This window comes from Cetorhinus maximus, chromosome 13 (genome assembly GCF_964194155.1).
Source record: "Cetorhinus maximus chromosome 13, sCetMax3.hap1.1, whole genome shotgun sequence".
NCBI classification, from domain to species: Eukaryota; Metazoa; Chordata; class Chondrichthyes; order Lamniformes; family Cetorhinidae; genus Cetorhinus; species Cetorhinus maximus.
Genome location: NC_135891.1, coordinates 109,127,980 through 109,142,145, shown reverse-complemented (window position 1 = coordinate 109,142,145; position 14,166 = coordinate 109,127,980). Strand labels below are relative to the sequence as shown.

The window sequence follows — 14,166 nt, the reverse complement described above, 5'->3', positions numbered from 1 at the left end:
TCAAGAAGGCAGCTCACCACCGCCTTCTCGAGGGCAACTAGGGATGGGCAATAAATGCTGGCCAAGTGGCGATGCCCACATTCCATGAGTGAATTAAAAAAAAAAAAAAATTGGTAGCTGTGCCATCAGCTGCTAGGCCCTAGACTCTGGGATTCCCTTCCTAAACCCCTCTGTCCCTCTATCTCTCTTTCCTCCTTAGACTGAACTCTGGCCAAGCTTTTGGCCATCTGCCCTAATATCACCTTGTGTGGCTTGGTGTCACATTTTGTTTGAAAGTGCTCCCATGAAGGGCCTTGGGATGTTTTACAATGTTAAAGGCGCCATATAAATACAAGTTGAATTTTCTTTAAATAAAGCAAGCTGGCGCGGAGATGATTATTAAAGCAGTGGCATGTTACTGTGTGTTTATTAGACCAAACACAACCATTCCAAGTATCAGTTAGACACATTCCACTGCTGCAATATAATTATAGTTACAATCTACAGTAAGGAGGAACCTGAACCAGAGGCAAGCAAAATGTTTCCACTTCTGACCTACTCGGTTATCTACCTCTCCGCCCCACACAATTCTGTATGAATTCATGATTGGTCTGTAACAATACCTTAACGAACCGAAAGCTCCTTTTTAATTAATAACAAAAAATAATGGCAAGATTTCTAGGAATCCATTTTTAAATGGGAGAAATGCTGAGTTCACAGCTGAATACAGACAATTATCACCTTCACCAGCACCTGGCTGGTAATCTGTCAGGATAATAACTGGGCGGGTTCCATAATGAGTGGGCACTGTCAGGTTAAGCCCAGTCAGTGAAGGTAAAATTGCCCCACAGTGCCTAAATGCTTACTATCTATGTTGTGGCACTGTTTACGCATGTCTGCATTTTCTCAAATTAATACCTGGGGGAAAACCTAGTCCGATAAGGTCATCAGCAGTGCTGATGCAGTCCATTTGCTAAAGTATTTGATGAAAATCAATACCCCTGGTTATGGCATTTTAAACATTTTTAGCTTGTTGGGTTGATATTTGAGTGAAACTTGATATTCATCCATTGCAGCAGAAGTGTCTACAGATTGTCACGGACACCGTGCGCATGACTATATTTGCAAAAGAGGCCAAAGAGACACTGCCACTTAATGGCAAATATAACAACCATTTAAATACTCCTCTCCTCCAGTTGTTGGTTATGCATTGTTAGCAGCCTAGTTCGCACAGCTATTCCAAGGTCAAAACAGATGTACCTGTAGACCGGCATTTCATTAAAGTAGTGAATGGTGTTGTAGACCTGGATTTAGCTGAGGTTGAGAAACATGGGGTGAAGCTGGTGATTTATTTGTGTGCATGTATGCATATATATGCACAAGTTGGTAATCATGTGTCCCCCATATTCGATCCAAAATCAAGAGACAAACTAAGAGACTAGTAGCAATAAATATCCTGATCGTCCTTGGATGAGAGGGCAGATGTTAAAATTCCATTATCCAGAGAAGTATTCTGACTAACACGCCGTGCTCAATTAATGCCTGTTCATGTACCATGTGAACTATGCTGAGCAGATTCATTGCATCAGTTTGCTTGGTTGAACAATGGTGTCCTGTCTTGACCAAGCTGACGATTGATCTGACCGCCTTGCCTTTTTCTGCATGGTGAAAGCCCATGACCACTAGCTTGGGTCAGGGAGCTTTGCTATCATCATCATCGCCCCCCTCCCCACCCCCACCACACCCGGTGAGCTGCTGCTTGCAATTGCATTGGGGCACACAATAGTTTTGTGGTGGAATATGTCCTGGGCAGGTCTCTGACAAGTTACCCCAAAGATGAGAGCAAGGTGATTGTATGCACACTAAGGAATGGGACTACTTCATTGGAGTATCACCTAAAAACAAGAGTCAGTTGAGAAAGATTCAGTCTATTTTTGATTTAAGTCCCTCACCCTGTCCACGTAGCATTGTATAATCTATCTGGGGAAGATTGCAAGTGTTTAGATTAGGGTGTGGAACCTTTTTCTTATCACGAGCCATTCACACATAGACAAAATCATTGGCGGGCCACACGCACACAAGGTCACACGCACACAAGGGCGCACACGCACACAAGGGCGCACACGCACACAAGGGCGCACATGCACACACACAAGCGCACACATATACACACACATGCACATATGTGGGTGGAGCTTTAGTATATAAAACTGCATTGTCAACTTGCAATCTGCTGATTTGAGCTCTTCCCACAGAACAGCAACCATAGTCAAAGACGTTTCTCAACATTCCTAGTGTCATTCTTTTGTTTAAATTGGATGGCAAGTTTCCCAACCCAAAAGTCTAAACAGTGCCCTTAAGTTCACCCGGGACTTGATTGTTTTCACTCACCATCACGGTTAGTTAGAGGGACAAACAAGCAGCCATGCTGTCATGATGAGTTTGTACAGAACTCACGAAAAATAATACCTGAGGCAACAGAAAAAAGACAAAGTCGCTTCGGCAATAGAAAGATCTAGTACCGTGTTTAGATTCTACTTAAAACATTTGAACTAATTTTAATTTTAGAAATCTTGCTGCAGGCTAGATGAAATTGAGCACCGGGCTGGGTCCGGCCCCTTGGCTGTGGGCTCCCCGCCCCTGGTTTAGATGCCGGGAGGCTAGAGACTGAAATCACAGTGGATCTAACCTGCCATTCAGATGGTGGCATTCCTTTTGCTTTTGAGCTCTGCAGTGAAGATGTGCTCCTTGTTTTGGCAGGCATTCTGAATGCAGGGCCTACAATGTTCACAACATCTCATGTGCTGAGTTGTTTGTATGTATGAGCGTTCTGCTGTGATTGTTATCTGAAATCTGTCATTAATGCAGGCCTGTTTGTATATCTGTCAGTAAGATCATCGCAGGCTTCTGACCTCTTTGAGAATTTATTAACGCAAGTGCTGCAGTCAAAAATTTGTGCGTGTGTGTTTTAATAATTAGATTTTAAAAATTAATTGAGCCATGCGGGATTGCATGTGCTGATTGCTGATCCTTTTCACATCACTTTAGTCTACTTTTGTTTTGGGGCATGATGTTTGTGACATAATTATGTAGATTTTACAACACAGCAACAAGCCCTTCGGCCTAGCTGATCTACGCTGGTGTTTATGCTCTACTTTAGCCTCCCCCGCCCCACTTGAACATCTTATGAGAAAGTAACTGCAATCCCTTTCTTAAGAAAAAAAGTTTGCTTGCCTCCACCTCCACTCACACCCACCCCTCTTTCCTCCCCCCCCCACCCCCACCTTTGCCATTTTACCCATGGGGTACAAGTCCTATGTGGAGAGAGACCCGAGACAGATTCACAAGCTGACACAAAAAGAGATGCTGTTACTTTAAGACGAACACCAGGCGTATTTTTCTTAAACATGAGTCTCCAAGCTACAATAAGCTGAGTTTGTGCAGAGTAAACCATGGCTCCGAAGCTGAGGAACATAGACCTGTTCAGAATGTCCGTCCCATCGTTGCTTCATTTCCCAGAGACTGGTTATTATCAAAAGGGCGTATTGTCTCTTATTGAAACATCTGCTAAGTGTTTAAAAGTGTCTCAAATTTGTATTCCAGGGAGTAGCTTTTTCTAATAAAATCATCTTGGCTGTCCTGATTTAAGACCTGGCTGGTGGAAATCTTACCTCTGGATCAGCAGGTTGTAGTTTGTTGCAATTATACCTGGAGCACTGTGTACAGTTTTGGTCTCTGAACCTAAGGAAGGGTAAACTTGCCTTGGAGGGTGTGCAACAAAGGTTCATTGGATTGATTCCTGGGACGAGAGGATGAGAGGGCTGTACTATGAGAATAGGCCTATTTTTTTCTCATTCATGGGATGAGGGCTTCATTGGCTGGCCCAGCATTTATTGCCCATCCATAGTTGCCCTTGTCCAGGGGTATTTAAGAGTCAACCACATTGCTGTGGGCCTGGAGTCACATGTAGGCCGACCAGGTAAGGACAACAGATTTCCTTCCCTCAAGGACATTTGTGAATCGGCAATGGTTACATGGTTGTCATTAGATTTTTAATTACAGATTTTTATTGAATTCAAATTCCACTATCTGCCGTGGTGGGATTCAAACCCGGTCCCCAAAGCATTACCCTGGGTCTCCGGATTACCAGTCCAGCGACAATACCACTACACCATCGCCTCTTCAGAGATTGGAAGAGTGAGACCAGATGGATGCTGAGAGGCTGTTTTTGCCTGGCCAGACAGTGTAGTTTTAGGAGCTATAGACTCAGACACACACGCACCCGAGTAGGAGAGGATACGTTCACCAAATTAGAGTCCGTAAGAAATAAAAGTTCACAGTTCGTAGCTTGTAGTCTCCACTGGCTGCAGGCCGAATACAGTGGCCTTGCTTTCAGTGCCGAGGTGGTTTAAAACTGTAGCTAGGTTTTCTGCCCTTCTGGAGACACGGTGTGGAATTGCATTCTTTCTTTAAAAAAATTGTCTACTGCAGAATGGAGACAAAGTCAAATTAGTAGATAGGATCCAAGCTTCTTAGTTGGGATGGAGAGGGAGGGCAGGAGCTCCAACCAGCTGAATTGCTAGTCTAGTTCTTCTCAAAGACCCATGGTGCTTGTGGTTTGTCATGTGACCTCTCTCCAACTGCCAGTAATTCGAATATAGTTGTATATTCCAATTATAACTTGATTAGCTCGTCTGGAGAGCTACCTTAAAAATCGAGGTCGTCTTGTCCAAGCAATTAACCTTTGAACGGTTCATTTTCGGCTGTTGAATACTGTAGATGGCTTTCTTTGAGGCCTTGTTGAAGGGGCAGGAAGGAAGGTTATTCACAAACCCCAGGTGCCATTGTCTGTGATGGGTTTTGAAGACTTGCTATCTCTTCTTCATCGGTTAGAATGTACAACATAAAGTAATGTAAATTAGAGTCAGCCATCTTGATGTCAGCTAAAATCACTATCCGTTTCAAAAAAATCTATCTTTTTAAAAAGTCTAATTCCACAGCCAATGAATTAAAAGTAATATTCGATATAATCACATCTTGTGAGTTGTTGCCTTCCATTCCCACTTGGCAGGAGAAATATTCCCATTTATTTTTCAGTATCTCTGTATAGAGTGACTCACTGAAATATTGCTTTAATACGAGCACAGCCCAATGCAACGCTCAGTCAGATGCTGGGCTGTTAGCCCATGATGCATCCAATTGTTGTCAATGTAAATGATCTCGAGCCAGAGATTCAGGCAGCCCAGAATTCTTTCTGCCAAAGGGACAGAGGCCCTTTTGTTCCTCACTGATCTGTGTCTGGCGACCCTCACTCAATGATCCCCAGTACTCACCCCGAGCTGTTTGACATCAAGTCGGGGAGAAAGGGCAGGTGCTGAATTTGAACCATCTTTCGAACTGTGCTACCTACTGTGTTGGTTGTACTGGCTGTATCCATGAAGCAAACGTGCTGGGCTTTGAGTCCTGCAACTTGGAGCGGGTCTGCCAGCCTTAGCTGAGTTTACATTCTGGTTTCAGGAGGCTATACAAGGGTCCTGCTTCGGGAACCTCTGTCACTGGGCACAGGTGGACAGTTGGCACGCAAGCAGTACAGTATTGTAATGAAGTTAGCTAGTGCGACTTTTCATAAAGCATATTAACTGGGCTCTAAATAACTCTTTAAATGTTATTGCAATCCCTGGGGAGACTGAAGTTTAAAAGGAAAATCCAAACTTCTAGTTAATAGCTGAAAGAATGACGTCAAGATTTTACGTTTTAAGACATTTACTGTAACAAATGGTTAAAACATTATCTTTGTAGATAGCTTAAAAAAAATCGCTTGACATGTATACTTTACACGTCCTTTATGTAGACATTCAATTTTCCCAGAATCAATCCCAAAGTGATTCTTGGCACCCAAGGGTTTCTTCCTGATATTTTTCTTTCTGAACCTAGTAAGTTGTAAGCTTAGAACTGTCTTTCACAGTTAGGTTTGCTTTTCCTGGACTCCCCCTCTCTCTCGCCCAAGATAGCTTTTAACTGCCCATGCATTTGGCCTTTTCAATCCAAGTGCGAACTTGCATCCACATTCCTGCATGGTGAATTATAAGAGACGTATTTTTGCCTCTAGCTGCTCCCTCTCGCCCAGATCCAGACATCACTCCCAAAATACTGTCTGTGATATTTACAATAGCTTACTCTGCAACCTTCCCCATGATGAGAATCACATGGGCCTTGTATCCAATTAGAGATGCTGATTAGTTATCGTTGAGACTCCAACTTTCTGTCATCTTGAAACTAAATGGACAGTTTTAAGCACAACAGTTTACAACCCAATACTTTCATCACCTTTCTGGGACTTTGGGAGACTCGGCTTCTACCCCTGCTGAATTCGGAGATTGCTGCATTGTCTCCAACTGTGAACACCTTGGACCATCCCTCTATTCTGGGCCTCCCTTAGATCTTTAACTGCCCCAGGCTTGCTGTCAGGAAGATTCAGAACAGATCACATGACTCCCTCCGGTTGACCTTAAATTAAAGACACAGTTCCAAAACATCATGATCTTATAAATCTTATAGTTGTAATAATGCCAGGATGACTATGGTGAATGTTACTACTTGGAGTTATGTTATATCCTCCAATGGGTTTCAGTAATTATTGAGCCTGATTCAAAAGTCTAAAAAATTGCCATGTTTACATTTTTTTTAATTTGGAGAGGAAGCAAGTAGGAGGTTTGCAGTGAAGTATACCACACTTGATGTATAGTTATATAAAATTACCAAACTGAAATGGGCCATTTTGCCCAATGTCCCTGTTGGTGTTCAATCACAGGGATTTCCTCAGGGATTCTCCCAAATGGTCACTATAATTTTGTTAGTTCAGTAGAAACGCTGTAACAAGTCAGATATTTTTCTTGACAGTTGGGTTATTCACAGAAAGCAGCATTGCAGATCTCTGCCTCCTGACAACTAACTCAGACTCCCAGCCACATCCTTCTTTATACCATTTTTTGAGTGACCAGTAAATTAAAGTAATTAACAAGCTCCCAATTAATTAAACAAACCAATGGCCCTTTAAAGGGGCAATACCCCTTTTTTATAAGTGCTTTGAGGCCTTAATCAAACAATGCCCATCGCCTGTGTACCTTTAACAACTTAATCAACCAAACATTAATAACCCATGGCAGAAATTGGTGCTGCGGTGGGGCCACGACTTTAATGGGCCGCACTATGAGAGTTCCGATGGTCAAATAGGCCTCGAACGTTCCAGACTCGTACAAAACATGCTGCTAGCGCCCGCGCGCTGCATTTCAACAGGAATTGGCAGGACGGCAGAGTGGTAGATTTTTTTTTTATTCATTGGAGTGTGATGCATTGGGTAATGGTACAAAAACATGCAACTGTAAAATATTTTGACTTCATTTCCCCAGGGACAAGTGTGAAGGGAAGGAGCTTTGAATTTGAAATGAAACTTGAAGAGGAGAATAAAGAATCTGCTTTTAATTATGTCATTTTGAAACCTCTCTTGTATTTTTAACCACAGCCTCAAGTTGGAATGTGACAAACTGGCCAGTGAAAAGACAGAAATGCAACGCCATTATGTCATGGTAAGGGCTATTCACTTGATTCCTGCTCTGCAAAGTGGTTGAAGTTCACCCAAACTGTCCCTCGCATTGTGCAGATATTTAGGAGTCTTAAATGTAGCTGGAGAATACCTCTTAATAATTCAGGAGCTATAAACCTTTCTGCTTTTGTAAAGCACCATGTAATCTTGTACAATGTTGCCACCTCTTATTTAAAAAAGAACGTGAGATGTAGTTGGAATGTCGTGCACTCTCAGCCAATCAATTTGCAACACTTGATACCCCTTTTCCCTTCAGCCAAGCCTGGGTCTCTGGGCACTGCTCACCAACTGTTTTCGTGTTACCCAGAATAATTATTGAGTTTCACTGAGACTTCCCTCTTTATTCCATACACTCATTTCAAACCTGACACTCTGAACACCAAGGGTGACCCACTGCTAACTTCTCTGTCGGAAGAATGGGCAGTGTTTTATGTCAGTCCGATGAGCGGCAGGATTCCTTTACCAAGTTAAGAGTGCAGCCATTGGACTGAAAATTGAACATAACATAAGAAATAGGAGCAGGAGTAGGCCATTCGGCCCCTCAAGCCTGCCCCGCCATTCAATAAGATCATGGCTGACCTGCCCCAGGCTTCAACTCCTCTTTCGTGCCAGTTCCTCATAGCCCTCAACTCCTCAATATTTCAAAAATCTATCTACCTTCTCTTTAAATACATTCAGTGATCTAGCCTCCACAACTCTCTGGGGTAGAGAATTCCAGATATTCACTACCCTCTGAGAGAATAAATTCATTCGCATCTCAGTTATAGAATAAGTGGACACTCATTTAAAACTATGTCCCCTAGTTCGAGATTCTCCCACTGGTGGAAACGTCATCTCAACACCTACCCTGTCAAGCCCCCTCAGAATCTTGTACGTTTCAATAAGATCACCCCTCGTTCTTCTAAACTCCAGTGAATAAAAGCCTTACCTGTTTAGGTGAAGAATGTTTGCTATCTTGCTCTCCTGTGTAATTCTCAATGTGAAAAGTGTGGTGGACCTTATGACCTTTTGTCTGGTCATGTATATGCTCTTACTTCCATCTCCTTGCACCTTTCTGTGCATGGGGACATATGGGCTGACAAACACTTGGATTTTAAGTACTCGTCCAAGTTCTGCTTATTCTATCCACTAAGAATTCCAATCAGGACCATTATCCTGTTTCAATCCCTGGCCCAAACAGTATTTACTGATCTCAGCCAGGACCCAGGTTGACCTGGGTTCAGAAGGGGGAAATTGATCACGGTTGTTTATGTTTGCAGCTGTTCTGGCAAGGAACACAATCAGAATCGGAATCAACTGATGTGTTCCCACAGCCAAAACTCGAGTGTCTAGGGTCCAATTTAAATACCTGCCTGGATATAAATACTGGAAGTCAGTCGGTGCCAGTGGCTCTGTATCTGAGTTAATCCCTTCAGGGAAAATGATGAGAGCGGCCCTCACTTTTTTTTTGAAGAAAAGGCTTTGGGCTCACATTATGCGTTGTACTTTATTGTACTTTTCCCACTCGGGAATCTGGCTTCAAGAAAGTGACATTTGCTCATCGAACTGATGATTGTGTCAGCTTTGGTGCATGATTAAGCGACCATTGGAGATCAGAAATAGATATCTTGATCATCATAACATGAGTGTGTGAACTTCAGAGGGTTCATCCATAATAGAGTGCGAGACATTAACATTTTATTCTTGGTTTAAACTTTTTTCCAGTATTATGAAATGTCTTATGGCTTGAACATCGAAATGCACAAACAGGTAAGTGACTTTCATGTCCTCTTTTTTTTTTCAAATTCCTCATTGTTTGTCATTGACCTGTTTACAGAACCAACGTATTCTCCATGAAATTAGACCCATCATAAATGTGACAAATTTCATGATTGAGCCTGGTTGTAAATAGAACTTTTCTCTTTGTAATTTCCAATTATGCACCAATGAATAATTAAATGCTCTTTTTAATTGGAAATGCCGACAGATTAATTTGAATGATAAATTAATAATAGGCACTGTCTCATTTGTTATTACTTTTTATAAAGTGCTTCAGAGCTTTCAACCTTTATTAAATATTTAAAAAGTAAATGTCGTTGACTTCAGTTATGCATCCATTATTTGATGATTTACTCTCTCCTTCCACTCGTGTTCCAGGAAATCAAATGTGACACTATATAATGAACCGTTAATGTGATTTAATATCTTTTTAGGGGCTCATTTCCCACTGTGTAGGACCTTAAAAGCGGAGTGCTTAAGATTCCCCAGTTTCTGGCAGAATGTGTTTGTTGGTTACAATTCCATTCTCCCAGAACTGCCCCCCTACCTTTTTGCGATGTGGAAATCCAGTTTAACAAATGGTTTTGCGTGAGTTTTCAGGGCAGCTATAAAGTAGCTCCTTTTTATGAGGGTGCACAGTGGTCGTGAGTGTTTCAATAGTGTTTTTGTTGTATTATGTCTACTTGAGCAATGAGGCAGTCTCGATAGGTTGCATCCTTCCAAACCTTGGCTGTGTCCGCTGATTGCGGTTTCAATTGTGTAACTTTCGGCTGTGGCATTGGCAGTTACAGGCTTGTCACTATTGGAGACCATTGTGGAAGCTGAATTCCACATACAGTGTAGTGTGCAATAATAAATCATGTCAGTTTATCCACATCAATTTCTTTGATCCAGCAGCACGAATGGTTGTTGTGTGTTGCTGTGTGTAAATTGGCTGTAGTGTTTGTCTACACAATGGCAGTGATTGTACTTCAAAAGTAATCTTATTGTTGAACTGCCTTGGGACATCTTGAGGGCACGAAAGGTGCATGTTCTTAAATTTCATATTGTTACTAATGTATTGGATAAGACTCATGCTATTCCAAAGCTTGTCTGGAAGGATGATCCATGGCTTTGGTGCTTCAGAATCTCCTTTGGTACTCTGACGATTGTATCACTTGTGTTTGTATAGGGGAAGGACAGAGAGTAGGGAGGGAAGAGAAAATTTCAGATTGTCAGATAGCGGTACAGCATGAAGAGTTCATGGGACACACTCTGACCTTGGAAAGCATTGTGCTTTATGACCACTGGAAATTATGCTTTCCTAGGCTTGAGCAAGGTTAGGACCAAGGGAAAGATTGGCAAATATGACAACATGGCAGAGTTCTGTTGTTGGGCCTTAAGAACAATTGGTCATTCCAATTGGACCAACTCTGGAAATGTTTCCCCCTCACCCATCAGACCATGTGCCCTACCAATGACACTTGCAACATTAATAAGGCCAGTGTAGTCAGGATTTCAGTGCAGAGTGATAGTGGGCAGGTGAAGTTTTCGCATAACTGTCCACATTCACTGTGCAGACACCCAGCAGTGCAACTAGAGACTTATCCTTTTAAAGCCTGTGTTGCATACGCAGAGAGCATTTTGAGTTTTGTGTAACAGGAAATTGTAATATTGGTTGGTGGGAGCCGTTTGAGGTGATGAATTAAAGATTCGAGCAAGCCCATCACACATTGATGCATTGACTTTAGTGCAATATTTACCACACCATTTGTTACCAACAGCCCAAATGGACTTTGCTTCTCATGAGGAGCTTAGTTTGATTAAGGAACTGCTTTTTAAGCTCTGTTGGTTACTAATATAGAGTAGACCCCCTGAAAAGGCATTAACAGTAATCATGATTTGGGATGCTCTCAATTCTCATCTGAATTAAAATAAAAAATAAACAATGATACTAATGTATGTATGGGTTGTTCTTCCTCTGCTAATCTGTTTCAGAGATTAAACATGGACTTTATACACATGAAAAATTACATTCTATAGCTTAGAAAGTTCAAACACCTGTATCGAAATGCTTTTATTGTAGAACAGGACAAAAAATTCTTACGCTTTATGCTCTGCATAATGTATTAAGATGCGAGCATAGCATTCATTTGCATAATGCTTCTCAACCGATAGGGCAGTCTGGAAAGCTGAAATGTGAGCAATTTATACTCACTTGGTTAAATACAAGTTTTTAATTATTTTCTTTAAGTGTATATTTGATTTATTTTCAAACAAATAGACAATGCTGGAATTACCACAGAATCTCACAGTGCAGAAGAGGCCTTTTGGCCCATCGAGTCTGTACCGACATGTGAGAAACACCTGACCTACCTACCTAATCCCATTTGGCCCATAGCCTTGAATGTTATGACGTGCCAAGTGCTCATCCAGGTACTTTTTAAAGGATGTGAGGCAACCCGCCTCTACCACCCTCCCAGGAAGTGCATTCCAGACTGTCACCACCCTCTGGGTAAAAAAGATTTTCCTCACATCCCCCCTAAACCTCCTGCCCCTCATCTTGAACTTGTGTCCCCTCGTGGCTGACCCTTCAACTAAGGGGAACAGCTGCCCCCTATCTACCCTGTCCATGCCCCTCATAATCTTGTACACCTCGATCAGGCCGCCCCTCAGTCTTCTCTGCTCCAACGAAAACAACCCAAATCTACCCAACCTCTCTTCATAACTTAAATGTTTCATCCCAGGCAACATCTTGGTGAATCTCCTCTGCACCCCCTCCAGTGCAATCACATCCTTCCTATAATGTGGTGACCAGAACTGCACACAGTACTCCAGCTGTGGCCTCACCAAGGTTCTATACAACTCCAACATGATCTCCCTACTTTTGTAATCTATGCCTCGATTGATAAAGGCAAGTGTCCCATATGCCTTTTTCACTAACCCCACTAACATGCCCCTCCGCCTTCAGAGATCTATGGACACACACGCCAAGGTCCCATTGTTCCTCAGAACTTCCTAGTGTCATGCCATTCATTGAATACTTCCTTGTCAAATTGCTCCTTCCAAAGTGTATCATCTCTCACTTTTCAGGGTTAAATTCCATCTGCCACTTATCTGCCCATTTGACCATCCCGCCTATATCTTCCTGTAGCCCAAGACACTCAACCTCACTGTTAACCACCCACCCAATCTTTGTGTCATCCGCAAACTTACTAATCCTACCCCCCACATAGTCACCTATGTCGTTTATATAAATGGCAAATAATAGGGGACCCAGCACAGATTCCTGTGGTACGCCACTGGACACTGGATTCCAGTCACTAAAGCATCCTTCTGTCATCACCCTCTGTCTCCTACAACTAAGCCAATTTTGAATCTACCTTATCAAATTACCCTGTATCCCATGTGCATTTGCCACCTTTATAAGTCTCCCATGTGGGACCTTGTCAAAGGCTTTGCTGAAATCCATATAAACTACATCAACTGCACTACCCTCATCTACACACCTGGTGACCTCCTCAAAAAATTCAATCAAATTTGTTAGGCATAACCTCCCTCTGACAAAGCCATGCTGACTATCCCTGATCAAACCTTGCCTCTCCAAGTAGAGAGAGATTCTCTCCTTCAGAATTTTCTCCAATAGTTTCCCTACCACTGACGTGAGACTCACTGGTCTGTAGTTCCCTGGCTTTTCTCTACAACCCTTCTTAAATAATGGAACCACATTAGCTGTTCTCCAGTCCTCTGGCTCCTCCCCCGTGGCCAGAGAGGAATTAAAAATTTGTGTCAAAGCCCCTGCGATCTCCTCCCTTGCCTCTCTCAGCAGTCTGGGACACAAATCATCTGGACCTGGAGATTGTCCACTTTTAACCCCCTCCGCTGACTCGTCTGAAGATTCTATATCCCGGAATGTTGAGCTGCCAATCCTGCCCCTCCCTCAATTATGCGACAAACAATGGGTATTAGTGAAGAGAAAAGACATATTCACATTGAAGCATTCTGCAGAACTGAAAGATAAGCATGTCCCTTACATCGCCAATACCTTGTCACTCCCTATATCAATTTGCTCAAGAACCTCGCAGTCTCTCTCCCCAAGTTCCATACCTTCATCCTCATTCTCTTGAGTGATGATGGATGTGAAGTATTCGTTCAACACTCTACCGATGTCCTCTGGCTCCACCCATAGAATGTCCCTTGGTCCCTAATGGGCCCTACTCTTTCCCTGGTTATCCTCTTCCCATTGATATACTTATAGAATATCTTGGGATTTTCCCTACTTTTACCAGCCAGAGCTTTCTCATATCCCCTCTTTGCTCTCCTAATCGCTTTCTTAAGCTCCACCCTGCACTTTCTGTACTTCACTAATGCCTCTGCTGATTTGCTTCCCTCGTACCTGCTAAAAGCCTCACTTTTCCTTCTCATTGTATCCTATCTCTGGCCATCCATGGTTCTCTGGGCTTGTTACTCCTTCCTATCACCCTAGAGGGAACATGTTGAGACTGTACCCTCCCCATTTCCTTTTTGAACACCCCCCACTGCTCCTCTGTAGATTTCCCTTCAAGTAGCTGTTCCCAGTCTACCTTAGCCAGATCCTGCCTTATTTTACTAAAATCCGCTCTCCCCCAATCCAAAACATTTTTTTGCAACTTGTCCATTTCTTTGTCCATAACAAGCTTAAATTGTACCATGTTGTGGTCGCTATCACTAAAATGCTCCCTCACCAGCACCTCAGCTACCTCTCCGGCTTCGTTCCCCAGAATTAGGTTCAGCATTGCGCCGTCCCTTGTTGGACCCTCTACGTATTGACCTAAAAAGTTCTCCTGTACACGTTTCAAGAAATCAAC

The 14,166-nt window shown here is 42.7% G+C and overlaps 1 protein-coding gene across 3 annotated transcripts in view; it reads left to right on the top strand.

The window, feature by feature from the left end:
- Positions 1 to 14,166, top strand: part of LOC144688937 (TLE family member 5-like) — a 647,395-nt gene that overhangs the window by 573,942 nt on the left and 59,287 nt on the right. For all 3 annotated transcript variants that reach the window (XM_078555989.1, XM_078555990.1, XM_078555988.1), the window contains 2 exons: positions 7,502 to 7,565; positions 9,287 to 9,331. In XM_078555989.1, coding sequence (XP_078412115.1) covers positions 7,502 to 7,565; positions 9,287 to 9,331 — 109 coding nt within the window. The remainder of the gene's footprint in view (positions 1 to 7,501; positions 7,566 to 9,286; positions 9,332 to 14,166) is intronic.